The sequence below is a fragment of the Cordyceps javanica genome, chromosome 2 (assembly GCF_051103115.1).
Source record: "Cordyceps javanica chromosome 2, complete sequence".
Lineage (NCBI taxonomy): Eukaryota > Fungi > Ascomycota > Sordariomycetes > Hypocreales > Cordycipitaceae > Cordyceps > Cordyceps javanica.
This window is the reverse complement of record NC_139296.1, coordinates 3,767,176-3,780,531: the sequence shown is the minus strand read 5'-3', so window position 1 is coordinate 3,780,531 and position 13,356 is coordinate 3,767,176. Positions and strand designations below refer to the sequence as shown.

The window sequence follows — 13,356 nt, the reverse complement described above, 5'->3', positions numbered from 1 at the left end:
GTGCTAGACAGTCAGTAATGGCATTGCGAGTAATGATCAGAAACTGGCGGGGTGCAACCGCAAGAAAAGGCAAGCGATCCTATCCCGCGAGTGATAGTTTTCAGGGTCCTCCCCAGAACAAGCAATCTCGGTCTTAGTAGCCGCATCATAATCTAACTAATACATATAGCTACTGAGGGCCTACGCAACAAGAAGCTTTTATCAAGTGGCTTACTGGCCATTTTTATATGCCTTGTTACTCTTCAACATTCCTGTAGCTGCCTTTTAATTTTGATTGAATGCGACGCATTCCGTATCTTTATGTGACTAAGCTCCCTGTAAATCTGTGCTTCTCATGTGTAACAGAGCATGTTCCGATTCAACCCTACTGACGTTCTTTCGGAGCCGTCTCCGGGTGGGCCAGTCCATACGTCCGTCCGTCCGGGTGCCTAAGCATTCGAGCCGGCTTGCCCGCCATGTTTGCACCAATCTGCTGCCCGATTTCGCGATTAAACTATAGACGCTTTAAAGATGCTCCAAGAAGAAAAAAAAAGGCTAGGAAGTAAAAAAAAAAAAAATTCTACACCCAACGAGATTCATGTAGTGGGAAATCAGCGGCTGTGGTCCCCTTGTAACAGCGTCTAGGCACCGTGCTTCAGTGCCTACGATGACTAACTACAGCGAACCCACAGTGCATATCCACAACAGAACAACCAACCACGACTTTGAATCGACGAACCTCTCTTAATCTCGCATCAACCACGATCACGTTGGTTTAAAAACAAAAGTAGCATCATCTTCCCGGTACAAGACATGTCCGTCATGCCCCTCAGGCTAGAGGTCCTGGACCGCGCCTCCCTGCCCGAGTTCACCACACCGGTCAAGCGCATCCACGAGAGCAGCGACGTGCCCGAGTTCCTCACCAGCCTGGCCTACCGCGACATTGGCGTCTTCATCATGCAGCTCAACCACGCCGTGTGCCCTCGCCGGCGCAGGGACACACCCGTGCCTCAGACCTTTGTCTTGCCGCCCTCCTCTTCCTCCTCGAAACAGGAGCAGCACAGCAGCATCAGCAGGCCCGTATCGGCGCTCCAGGACCTGCTCGCCGACGTTGAGCGTCTCATCGAGCGGGCCCCTCCCGCGCCGGGACCGCGCCGGTTCGGCAACCTGAGCTTCCGCACGTGGCACTCGCTGCTGGGCGACGAGGCCGAGGCGATGCTGACGAGGGGCGCTCTGGGCGAGACGATGGCGGCGGCGGTGGCGGCGGGCGGCGGCGAGGCGGCGCGCAGGGAGGTCGCGAGCTACCTGCTAGGCGGCTTCGGCAGCGCCCAGCGTCTCGACTACGGTACCGGCCACGAGCTGAGCTTTGTGGCCTTCCTGGGGTGCTTGTGGAAGCTCGGCCACTTTACCACCGACAAGCCCGAGGCGGAGATGGAGCGAGAAATCGTATTTTCTGTTATTGAACCGCAAGTGATCCGACCCAGCGCTCAAGAGGTGCAAGCACAGAGCGAGAGAGAGAGACACGCATGGAGAGGCTGACCTTGGGGAAAATAGATACCTGGCGCTTGTCCGGAAGCTCATCACCACGTACACGCTGGAGCCGGCTGGCTCTCACGGGGTATGGGGGCTGGACGACCACTCTTTTGTACCGTACATATTCGGCTCTGCGCAGCTGACACGGCCCATCGACGAGAGTGACCCCATGCCTCTGGAGGGTTCCGTCAGAGGCGCACCCAAGACGGGTGATGTGACAAAAGCTCTGGTTGTCGAGGACAACCGCCAATCAAACATGTACTTTTCCGCCATCGGCTTCATCAACGACATAAAAAAGGGCCCGTTCTGGGAGCACAGCCCGATGCTGTTCGACATTTCGGGTGTCAAAGACGGTTGGGGCAAGATTAACAAAGGCATGATCAAAATGTATAATGCAGAGGTGCTGTCCAAGTTTCCCGTCGTGCAGCACTTTCCGTTTGGCTCTCTCTTCTCATGGAATAGAGACCCCAACGCGCAAAACCTGGCGGCACAGTCTGGTCCGTCGGCTGCCGCTGCGACCACGACCGCGCCATGGGTTCAAACATCGCGGGTGCCGTCAATATCTGCAACAACGGCTGGGTCAACAGCCCGCATGCCGCCGCCTCTACAGCGCCCTGGGCCACCACCAGACGCAGGAACTACAGGCGGGATGCCGGCGACGAAGGCTCCATGGGCTAAATAGATAGACACGGTAACTCTTGGGCAAGAAAATACTAGATTTACGCTGTTGAGAAAAAGATTATTAAGGAAACTAAAAAGCAAAAGAATAACTAGTGGGAATATAGCAGTCGAGGCAACTCATTATACCAACGCGCAGGGTATCATTGCAGTGCAGCGTGGCGGGTATCCAGTAGCTCGCAAACAAAACACAGACAGAAAGCGTGGGACCAAGAAGCGTTGTCGAGATAGCGAGACGCGGTGCGCACTTGTGCGTCGTCTTGGACCGAGTCATGGCCGTGGGGCAGGGACCATGATATCGAGATCGAGGACCGCCTCAGGCCGCAGTGGGAGCGGGAGCAGGAGCGGGCGCGGGCGCGGGGGTAGCGGCGGGGGTAGCGGCGGGTTTTTCGACGGGCACGGCGGCCTCGGGGACGGCGGCCTCGGGGACGGCAGTGGCCTCGGCAGCAGCTAAAGTCAATGGTGATTAGTTTTCGGCATGAGGATTCCTCGTCAGTAGATTCCGGCATACCTGCGGGAGCCTCAGTGGCATCCTTGGCAGCGGCCTCGGTAGCCTGTGGGGCATCGGCAGCTGAGGCGTCCACATTATTAGCTCAAAGCCATCGCCAAAGGGCGTTTTGAGTTGCGACAGCAAAAATCAGGCAAAACATACCAGGAGCTGTAGGGGCAGCAGTGGCATCAGCTGGCACAGCAGGAGCTGCCGCGGCCTCCGTCTTGGTGGCGTCAGCTGCAGCAGGGGCCGCAGTAGTCTTAGTCGCAGCAGTCTCGGTCGCGGCGGGCTTGTCCTGGGTCTTGTTCTTGTTGAGCTTCTTCTTGATGAGTTCTTGGACCTTGTTCTTGAGGTTCTCAAGAGCGCCGAACGCTTCGGAGAATGGCTGCATCAGTAACTGCCTAGTGGCTCCCGGGACAAGGGTCGAGCTGGGAAAAGACTCACGAATGCCACCCATTTTGATGTGTGCGTTTGCGGAAAAGCCTTTTGAGCGTGTGTGTTTACGGTTGGAAACGCTTCTGGTGCGAGTAAAATGTCCAATAGAATTTTGGAGCTGCCGATGTTGATAGAGACAAAAAGGTTGGAAAAACGGTCAGCGAGTACAAGGAGAAGAAATGTCGGGCCTCTGCCCAAGCCAGAGAGGCAGCCTGCACGTTACCTGCCTCTCTTTTGGTTGGCGCACAAACGGAAGCCACACTCTTGAGGTGGCACACCAATGGCCTGTACAGCCTCAATAGCCAGCCATATCAGAATGCACTCACCCAAGTATAGCTGCAGCTTGTTGTCTCGGGTAGCGTGGAAGCTGGACTAGGCAAGTAGAATAATTTGAATCAAGGAGGAAAAAACCTACTCTGCCACCGCAGGCAAAACGGTGGACGGCAACCTCTTTTTATCCCAGACATGGTCCCCCGTCGTTGTACATGAACTAGCGGCAGCCACAATGCCTTCAGACGATCAGGCCCCGCCCGAGCGTCTTATTGCACCCACGAGGGCCTTCTGCGACACATTGCAGGGTGTCTGTCTGCACGTTGGCACGCACGAGGGGGGCGGTTTGATGTTGATGCAATTGTCCAGCTGATTCAACAGCTCAATACCTCTTATTACTCTAACTAGGTGGAGAGCCTCGTGATGGTTTCGACACGACTGCGGCCAACCCCAAGCTGGCTAGTATGCTGCGAAAACAGAGAAAGAAAAATTCCCGCGAAAAGAAGAAAAGGAAAAAAGAAAGAAAGAAAAGAAACAACAGGAGAGAAAAAGGCGGCAAGGCTTGCACTGCATTACCCCCGTTTCTATTGGCCATTTATCAACATCCACGGCGGCACAGCTCCGTATCAGCCCAGTACAGCCAATCAATCATTTGAAGACAGCCTTTTCGACCAACCAGAAGCTCCAGTGACGACTTGCCGGTTTCACCCCCGCGCTCTTTTCCTTTTATTTCCGCGACTTTTCCACGTGCAAACCCTGGCCGGGTGATATGAGCTCGTTCTCTTTCATTCCGTAGCAAAAAAATGAAACCATCCTCAAAAGAGAGAGCAAAAAAGAAATCATTCGGGGCCTGACCGGGGATTGAACCCGGGACCTCTCGCATAATTGTGGACCCAAAGCGAGAATCATACCACTAGACCATCAGGCCGAAGTGCCTAGCACTTTTTAGGATGGAGCCTCGATATTTCCAAATATCAACGCCTGGCCACATGGGTCTTGCGACTTGTTTTTGGTTCTTGGATTTTGATGGTCTAATTGGGTGGTCGAATGTCACGTTGAGTGTCCCATCCAGCCTCGCCAGGGAAACAAGTAAAGTATGTAAAAGGCATGTCCGTGAGATGTATATACGCTGAATTGCTGATTCTCCATGGTTCTCGAGAGTACATGTTTATATATTTACCAATATGTCATTTCGATCACTTGTATACGGATATTCTCGCCGTAAGCGTAGTGAGCTCAAAGGTCTTGGAACTATCCATACACTGAAGCAAGTTTCGCCAAAAAAAAAGAGGTGGGATCCGGCGCGCCTCAATGCGATTCATTCCTTCACAATCTAAATTATTTCAATTGATATATTATACATCTTCTACAGTTTTTGAGAGTGGACAGCGATAACCTGTCAACCTGTCTTGCCAAGGCCAGCCCGGCCCATTGTTGAAAGTATTAGGGTTCGGGTTAGGGTTGTAAGCTAGCAGTTGAACAAGAGAATGCTGCAGCGTGCTTCCTGGTGAACCAAGTATACTATATTACGAATATCGCTTTTGCGACATGACTTGGGTATCAAAAGACAAAAATGTGATATCCTGATGAAAATAATCCTTTGTGTTACAGTTCACAAGGTCTCTTGGAAGCATTGTAAAATTGGTGTAATATAAACATTTCATTTTCTCGTATGTATAGCAGTATATGAGTTTTTACTATTTGACAATTCTGTAACCCATACTGGCTTGTTTATGGCTGTTTGGCGATTATCTGGCCTGGTCGTTCTGAGCGAGCAGGTTCTTGGTGCCGGAGCGCACGCCCGAGATGGCGTCCTTGAGGGAGATGCTCTGGAGGTACTCGCACATGCCCGAGGCCGACCTGCCCAGGCCCATGAAGTAGGCGGCGAGGCCGGCAATGTGCGGGGTCGCCATGGAGGTGCCGGACATGGTGGTGGTGCCGCCGCCGGTCCGCGTGCTGACGACGTTGACGCCGGGGCCGTGAATGTCGAGCACGGAGCCGTAGTTGGAGAAGCTGGCGATGCGGTCGCTGCTGTCGCTGGCGCCGACGGTGCAGGCCGACGGCTCCGACGCGGGCGAGACGTTGCGCGCGTCAATGGGGATGTTGTTGTCGTCGCCGTTGCCGGCCGCGACGGCCACGAAGAAGCCCTTGCGGACGAGCGCCGCGACGGCGTCGTTGGACGCCTGCGAGAAGCCGCCGCCCAGGCTCATGTTGACGACGACGCCCTTGGGGCAGTTGCGGCTCGCCGCGTCCTGGGCCACGTACTCGAGGCCGCGGATGATGCCGTCGTTGGGGCCCTGGCACTTGCCGGTGGAGCTGTTGTATTCGAGCACCTTGACGCCGAGCAGCGACGTCTTCTTGGCCACGCCGTAGGTGTTGCTGCCGATGGTGCCCGCAACGTGGGTGCCGTGGCCGCAGGTGTCGCCGGCCTGGCCGATGAACGCCTTGATCTGCTTGGCGCGGCCGCCAAAATCCTGAGCATTCGGTTAGATTGCCAGTTTCAATCGTCGATTGAGTGCCCGTAGAACAGGACCCTGTCCACAGGCTTGACGTCTGAGAGAATTCGACTTACGGGGTGGGAAGCGTCAATGCCGCTGTCGACAATGTAGCTGCAGGTTCCGGCTCCTAGTATGGCAACGTCAGTACAAAGTTCTCAGCCAGTCGGGCAAGGCAGTGATTTGCCCCGTATCAACAATTGTTCTTACCAGCAGTGGAGTCGTAAATGTAGTTGGTGGCGCCAGTGTTTCTGTGGGAGATGCGAGAGAGACCCCAAGGGGACTGGTTCTGGGTGACGGGAGCGAAAGCCTCCATCTTGGCATTCTGCTCCACATACTCGACCTGCAAAGGGCATTAGTTTCCATGGTCCGAAAAGAGAGGGCTATTCTCCGGGCAACCTACATCCGGGTGGTCACGAATGAGATCGAGGGTCGTAGCATCAAGGTGGCCAGAGAAGCCCTTGAAAACCTCGCTAAAGACCTCACCGGCGGCCTCGGGCAGCGCCTTCATGGCCTCCTCGACAGCGGCAAGGTCGCTGCCCTCCTTGAACTTGACGACATACTGGTCCGCAACCAGGTTCTGGGCGCTGACGCCGCGAGGAACAAGGAGAGGGGCGGGCTCGGATCTCTTGGCCGTGGGGACGGCCGTGGCCAGAGGCAAGATGGAGAGGAGAACAGACAGACGCATGTTGATGATGATGTGGCGTGTGGGTAATGGAAACCTGGGTGAAGCTCTGGGGCTGTACTGGCGATGATCTGTTGGGACCTGGATTGCTGAGACAAGTCATCAATTCGAAGCGGGCAAAAAGTCTGTATTTATATTCGCAATTCGGCGAGCGAAGCTTCTCCACGAAACAGTGGTCATTGCTACCGCGATAGACTATCTGCCTCGTTCATGATGCTTATCAGCGCTTCGCCTTATTGAGAAGGTCATTTGGTCGCGCTCCCGTCTGGCAAACCTACGGCCCAGTCACGACCCCCAAAGTCTAGACCATAAACGCCATCAAAGCGCTTCCACGGTTTCTACAGTTTCCCTTTTTGTATAGCGTCGTCTTGGCATCGATGAACTAGGGATTCAGCCACGTCTTGGCGCAAAGTCAGCGTTGGCCGATCACTTCCGTACGAGGCAGTCCTGGTCGCTCGCGCCAGCTAGTTACGGCATGTCGGGGTTGCGGTTATGCATGATTTAGGCTATCGCGCGGATATGAACCAACAGGTTTTTATTACCCCCGTTACCACCGTAGCAAATCCTCCGAAGTTTGGGGTTAGATTTGGGGCGCGCCCCTTTCTCCACAACGCAATTGAGTTCTATCTCGACGCCGATTGCGCCCGTTCTTGGGGGAGTCGTCGTCCGGACAGCTTTGGCGAGCAGCGTTGGATCGAGGCCAGATCACGAAAGTGAATGACGTAAAAGCCCATGCCATGACATATGGAATCTCATCCAATCTAGTTACTATTTGCAATGCCAAGAGTTGGGTTGCTACGCGCCTTCAGCAGCCAGGCTTCAACGTAATTCATTCCATTCGGCTTCATCATGTTGGCATGTAACAGTATTTACTTTCAACGTTTTCAAACCGAGCCAACGTACAAACACTAAACTGCAATTCGGCACTGGAAGATGCAAATTCAGACAACTTCGTGGATGCTCAGTTGCCAACTGATCAACTAGTCTACCAATATTACCACCTCGCGCCGCGCTAACCTAAGCTGCGAGGCCTTTGGTTCGGCAATTACTCTGCCATCTTAGTCCAACCTTTGTGTCCTCTTGGCGTGCCTTGACAATACCCAAATCTGATTATTCCCAAGTGGATCGACAGGAACCTTCCTAAACAAGTTAATGGGCGTTGTTTATTCGAAAATGTTGTCGAACGGGGTTGGTCCTGTTGCTCTGACAAGCTCGATTTTAGGTAAGTGTCCTTTCTATCGTTTACTCAATGGTTACACGTTCGATTTAGTCAAGCAGCCAATTTTAGAGTGGCAAAAGCCGTTTTACTCCTCCCTTCCGAGCCTCGCCACCGCCACGTGCTAGACGAGATGTAGTTTCGGCATTGAGTTGTTTCGTCCTCCAACATTTTGTAAGATTGTCACTACATCATTACAATTCACTGAAATCCACAAGCGTTGGGCGGTTGGTAGGCTACCCGTCGATATCGGTGATAAGTAATGGTTAATATGTAATAGAACATCTGTCCAAAGTCATGCATTGATGAAAACGCGCAACATGAGCCCGTTTGCATCTATAGTTTCTAGGCAAATACCAGCTCTTATTCATTATTTTATCAAATATGTATCGCATCCAACACTTGCTGCAGTGGCGTCGAGTTCTATTAGACTAGAAAAAAACAAGCACTTTGATATGAAGTTCGGGGTTGGCGATTAGCAATGGCAAAAGTGTACTAAAGCTGCTTCAGAACTAATGCCCTTCGAGTATCGCCGTAGCTCATTTCACATGTCTATGCATTTAGAGGATAGCATTGCTAGATTTAACCTCACCCTTCGCAGGATTCTAGGAGATGTATGCGTTCGTGTGGCTGGTTCAAAGTCGTTGGATCTCGAGAAGCCTGGCGGTATTACATTCTCCATTTGCTCTATACTGACTCGATTGCGACTGGAAGAACATCATGAAGCTACACCTTCACAAGCCACGCTAAATGGACTAATAGAAGCCGTTTGTAAGTTAGATTATGCTATCAGGATATGAATGGCTTCTAAACGAGGCTCGTCGCATCTAGACACGGGGAGGAACGACTGATAGGTCGGCTCATCGTCTTACGGACGTGCTGGCTGCACTTATTGCTGGATTTGGTCGCTGCTATTCTGCAATGTTCTATGGAGATCTGATGCTGCTTCTCTTCGTACCTTGGCATCTCGTACGTGAGCGTGGATTGTGGCCATGAAAATACTTTGGAGTTCGTACTTGATAGGTCGTAAATACTGTTTAGTGTGCGGTGCTCAACTTCATGGGCTGTTATGGTATGTGATGGGTGTCTGCCTTATGAATAGTGCCCTCTATATGTCCCGCATTATTGAGAAGTGCGAGCTGAGTCTTGCTAGAAGGTATTCTTAGAATGCAATGTCTCTTCGCGTGGTGCTCTAATTGCTCGTGTAAACACGCACGTGCCCGGATACAATCCAAATTCGGCCAGTGAGCTAACCGTTCTCCTCATGGCTCATTAGCGGCCTCGACAGACATTGAAACGACTCGGGTAGACTACTCTGGGTGCGAAGTTTGTACAAGTACTTCAGCCGACTCGCACAGCAATCCTTTGGTGGCGGGTGCTGGTCCAATAGAGGAGTGCGTGTGCCGCGAGGTTTCATGTGCACGCCTACAAAGAGTCGGCATCCTTTTTGTACTTGTGGAAAGACGTATTTTTATATGAAAGAAGCAGTGTATTTCGCTGGGATAAGCGAAATAGGGGATACGCGTTCGGATATAACTACTAATTCGGTTACCTAACTGCTAAATCAATGTTTGAATTAAAGACATTCTCCATCTCGACGATAACTTTATTGAAATCGCAACCGACTAAGCGCCACTACTTTTACGGCTGCTTCTTTTGCGTCTCCCTCCTGCAGTCTTTTCCCCTCCAACTCTCACCAGCTTCCGTCTCCGTTTCTTCCTTCCTTTGTATTCCTCGCTTGCATTCCTGGCTGTGTCCTTTTCCTGTTCCTTTTTATATTCCTGATATTCGGCTCTTTCTTCCAAGAAATCGAGTATCCTGATTGATCTGATCTGTTGACACATACCCTCAAAGTCTAATGTTACTGCAGACAGAAACGTGGAGTGGATGTCGCGACGCGAAAAGACTTCACGCGATTCCGGTTCGAATCTGTCATCGCTCAATCTTTTATGCTTCCATTCAGTCCATATATCCATTGTTACCAGAACCAGGGCAAGTGTTGCTCCCAGAGCATTGGTCGGCTTATTAGGGTCGTTTAAAAAAAAATGCATGGGAAAGTCTTCCCATTCGACATGGCGGAGCTTTCCGTTAGCGCTGATTATCGTCCTGTCGCATACAGGGTAACGGGTTTCCTTCATGTCTTTGGCATCGCGGAGAATCATCAAGTGGATTTCCCGATGAAATGATGCATCAAACTGCCCATTCCTAGCAAGTGATTCCAATAGGTGCGGGTGTCTATCAGGGGCAGTGTCCGGGCTGGACCTCAAGCAACTGCATACGAAGCAATATTCATCGTAGATTCGGCCCGAGTATTGATCCATCACGCGCTTCTTCGCTAATTTCATCTCGACGGGAAGTGTCTCCGTACCGTTGTGCTCTTTACTGTATATAGATATTTCGATGTCGCCAAGCCTGGGGATTTTCGAAACGACATGAGCTGCTGCTGCAGTGTCTAGGCCGCACTTCTCGGGCATTGATACGATCACTTTTTCAAGATTTTCGCAAGATTTTCGTAATAGGTCAATGAGGTCTGTGGTGTCCTGGTCTGGCCCGGAGTCATCAGGACAGAGGTTGACATCGATGTGGACGACCTTGATTTTTTTGGCGTTTGAACCAATATTGTGGATGAATGTCGCAGTGTGATTCGATTTGAAGATGCGAAGATCGAAACAATTTTTGCCGTAAAAGATATCGAGGGCTTCAGCGCTGATGCCTCTATTCAACGATAGTAAGCCTGGCGTGAGTGGTCCCAAGTAAGAATGTCCCCACGGGTCAATCTTTCCGACGCACAAGACATCCCGAAATATTTGATCACGAAGCTCTATCGGAAGCCTCTCCATCTTGATTAACTAAGCGCGAATGAGACGATTTGACGGGCGCTCGATGCTGATGATTTGCGCGTGGAGTCTCTTTCGAGGAAAAATCGTTCGTTGCAGCCCCCGGGATGAAAGTTTTGATGAGACGAAAGTCGTTGAATCCTGGCCAACTTATACCCGAGAGACAAGTCACTCAAGAATGCCAGCAGCAGCCACTATGGCTGCCTGTTGGCCATGCGACTCCGCCAACGGTTCGCAAGAGCACGTCTTTGGGCGCGAGAGGGACCAAAGAGCGCCCGTTTGATGTCACCATGTTTGATTTGTTAAAGTAGCACGCGCCGGCAAGCTTGCGATGATAGTTGGACTGCACAACATTTAGCGAGTGGTATATATTACCTTGACTCGGACAACGAAGATGACAAAGGGCAAAGCGTCGCAAGAACACGGAGACATCAAAGAAAGCATAGGAGTGCCGGTCTGCGTCACCTAGAGAGGCGGCAAAGTGGTGGCACAAAGCATGGAGAGCCAGTGGATACGTGATATCTAGCTCAAGACAAAGCCATGGCTATGGGTCTTCCATTTTGAAACTATTTCTCTCTGTTTTACGCGCTTGGCCAAACGTCTCGCAAAATTGTATATTAATAATATGCTACACGACGTACGTCATTCCTCGTTGAGCTTCATGAATGCCCTCCCCCCACCCCTTGTCGTTTTAATTCTCAGACCAGTCTCCTGACACTTCAGTCTCGTAATACAGCAGCAAGGTAACTCGTAATCACAATTTGGGACTTTTCGATCTAATCCGCACGATGTGTGCACAAGTCACGATAATTACTACCTCCTCATCAGGCAGTTCCAGATGCCCAATGTACCGCTCATGAATATACCTGCCGTTTTCAACCTACCTGAGCCCCAGAGCTTTCCAGATTGTCTCAGAAAGTGAGCCAAGTCTAACTCATTTACCATGGAACCTCCTTGTCAAAGCACGCATTTCCTTGGTGCCTGGGTGTTGATGAGAACGGAGCAATTGATCTTTCTTCCAATCACTGTCTTGAAGAAGATCGGCTTTTGACCTGACAACGAGGAACGGCTGCATAACTCGAATGCTCAATCGAGATCAAGCTGCCTAGCAACGAAAATATAAGAAGCTTGACGAGTGCTATGGACGATAGCCATCAGCTTACCCTACCCAAGCGACCTGAATGCACCAGCAGGAGAATGTCGAACAATTTAATTTCTGATTCTATTAACAATTTTTTTTGCCGACGTACGTCGAGTTCCACCTCTGAGAATATCATGAATGGGGATTGACTATATGCTTTTGTGGGCAAGGCAAGTTGCCCTAGTTGTTGTCGTCTCTGTAGTACCAGTCGGCGCTGCTCCTCGGTGGCTATTCGAGACGCCACGGAGAGCATTCACAATCAATGATTTTCCAGTTCCAGCCTGAACACAAATGTCGACATGGATCTGCCCTTTCTCGAGGTTCTCCTGTCGGCGCTCGACATTGATGCGCTCTGGATCGATGCGTCTTGGTGGGAAGTCTTCATAACCAAATGTCCACGCGCAAAGCTGGGCCGGAGGAGCAACCATCAATGCCGCAGTTGAATCCGGCCAGGTACAAGAACAAACCAGCGACAAAGAAAGAAAGCCCGGCTGCCGTACTCTGAATGGAGTTCTACCCGTCGGCTTCATTCATCATGCGGCGGGCCTTTGCCATGACGGCCATGTCTGGCCGGGTCGCCAACTCCCAGACGTTGTTATATACCGAGTCAGGAGACGTCTCTTGAAGTCTGGATTTCTCAACCGGAAAACACCCAGGTTGTTTTTCTGCAGATTCAACTTCTTACGAGGGATGAATCAAGCCCTGAAGACGTTGGTTAGGCTGTGGTGCGGGGTTGGGCTGCTCATGTTCCCATGCATGAAAGCGGGCTGCTGGCCTGTTCTGTAACTACATTTCATTTGAAAGATAGTTAGTGTCTGTAGCAAATCACGGCAGTGCCAAGATAAACTGGAATCATAACTGTTGATACACGGTATCATTCGCACGACTAATCCTTCTCTTCAATCTGGTACCGCGCCGGCTTGCGGTGCTTTTTGGTCATTCTTTCCCTTGAATCAATACCCTCCCTTACTATCATGATCTGCGTCCCAAGGTAAGACTTGTAATCAGCCTCGACAAGGTCCAAGTCTATGCAGAACGGTTTCGAGTGTATACGGAGGAAGAATTCTTTTTTACCTCGCGCGATGAAAACGTTTAGTGGGAGCTAGCTGTATGCCTATTGGACCATGAATATTTATTGCTAAGCCTATGCTTTGATCGGAATCACTTTCGTCCATGATAAAAAATGTGTCGATGGGACATTTCGATCGCCGCTCGTGGAGGAAGTCGTTCTTTGGCAACATATTGTGATATACGGCGCGGCCACTCAGCGCCGAGGTGACCGTGTGCCAGGGCACTTACTAGTTGGGGGATAGGGAATCCTATCACATGCAGAAGAGTATTTATATAACATCAAGCCATCACCTATGATCTGTGATAGGCTGTAAGACGTGCATCGCTGAGGCTGGCTGTAAAGCGTGCGCCGCTGAGGCTGGCTGTAAGACATGCATCGCTGAGGCTGGCTGTAAGACGGGCATCGCTGAACTGCGACCCTACAATGTCGCAAGGTGAAATCGCGCTAGATCTTCCGGGCCAATATGAACGATATGACGCAAGACCTGTACTTCTTTGCGGTGCTGTCTTCCAGTGGGATTGCAGT

General features: G+C 51.3%; 3 protein-coding genes and 1 non-coding gene across 4 annotated transcripts; 1 reads left to right on the top strand and 3 right to left on the bottom strand.

Moving 5' to 3' along the window:
• Positions 1-792: 792 nt before the first annotated feature.
• V2A60_003635 (peptidylprolyl isomerase RRD1) lies at positions 793-2,194 on the top strand (the record flags this gene model as incomplete). The annotated part of the gene is made up of 2 exons (XM_083254962.1): positions 793-1,475; positions 1,534-2,194. The coding sequence occupies 2 exons, from the start codon at positions 793-795 to the stop codon at positions 2,192-2,194; spliced, it is 1,344 nt and encodes a 447-aa protein (XP_083111088.1).
• A 312-nt stretch (positions 2,195-2,506) lies between these two features.
• On the bottom strand, positions 2,507-3,137 carry V2A60_003634 (uncharacterized protein; the record flags this gene model as incomplete). Its single annotated transcript, XM_083254961.1, has 3 exons — positions 2,507-2,640; positions 2,702-2,761; positions 2,843-3,137. The coding sequence occupies 3 exons, from the start codon at positions 3,135-3,137 to the stop codon at positions 2,507-2,509; spliced, it is 489 nt and encodes a 162-aa protein (XP_083111087.1).
• Positions 3,138-4,231: 1,094 nt separating this feature from the next.
• Positions 4,232-4,313, bottom strand: V2A60_003633. Its single transcript has one exon. It is a non-coding gene; the product is annotated as a tRNA-Pro (tRNA).
• An 820-nt stretch (positions 4,314-5,133) lies between these two features.
• V2A60_003632 (S8 family peptidase) lies at positions 5,134-6,568 on the bottom strand (the record flags this gene model as incomplete). The annotated part of the gene is made up of 4 exons (XM_083254960.1): positions 5,134-5,859; positions 5,958-6,010; positions 6,091-6,223; positions 6,284-6,568. The coding sequence occupies 4 exons, from the start codon at positions 6,566-6,568 to the stop codon at positions 5,134-5,136; spliced, it is 1,197 nt and encodes a 398-aa protein (XP_083111086.1).
• Positions 6,569-13,356: the final 6,788 nt, after the last annotated feature.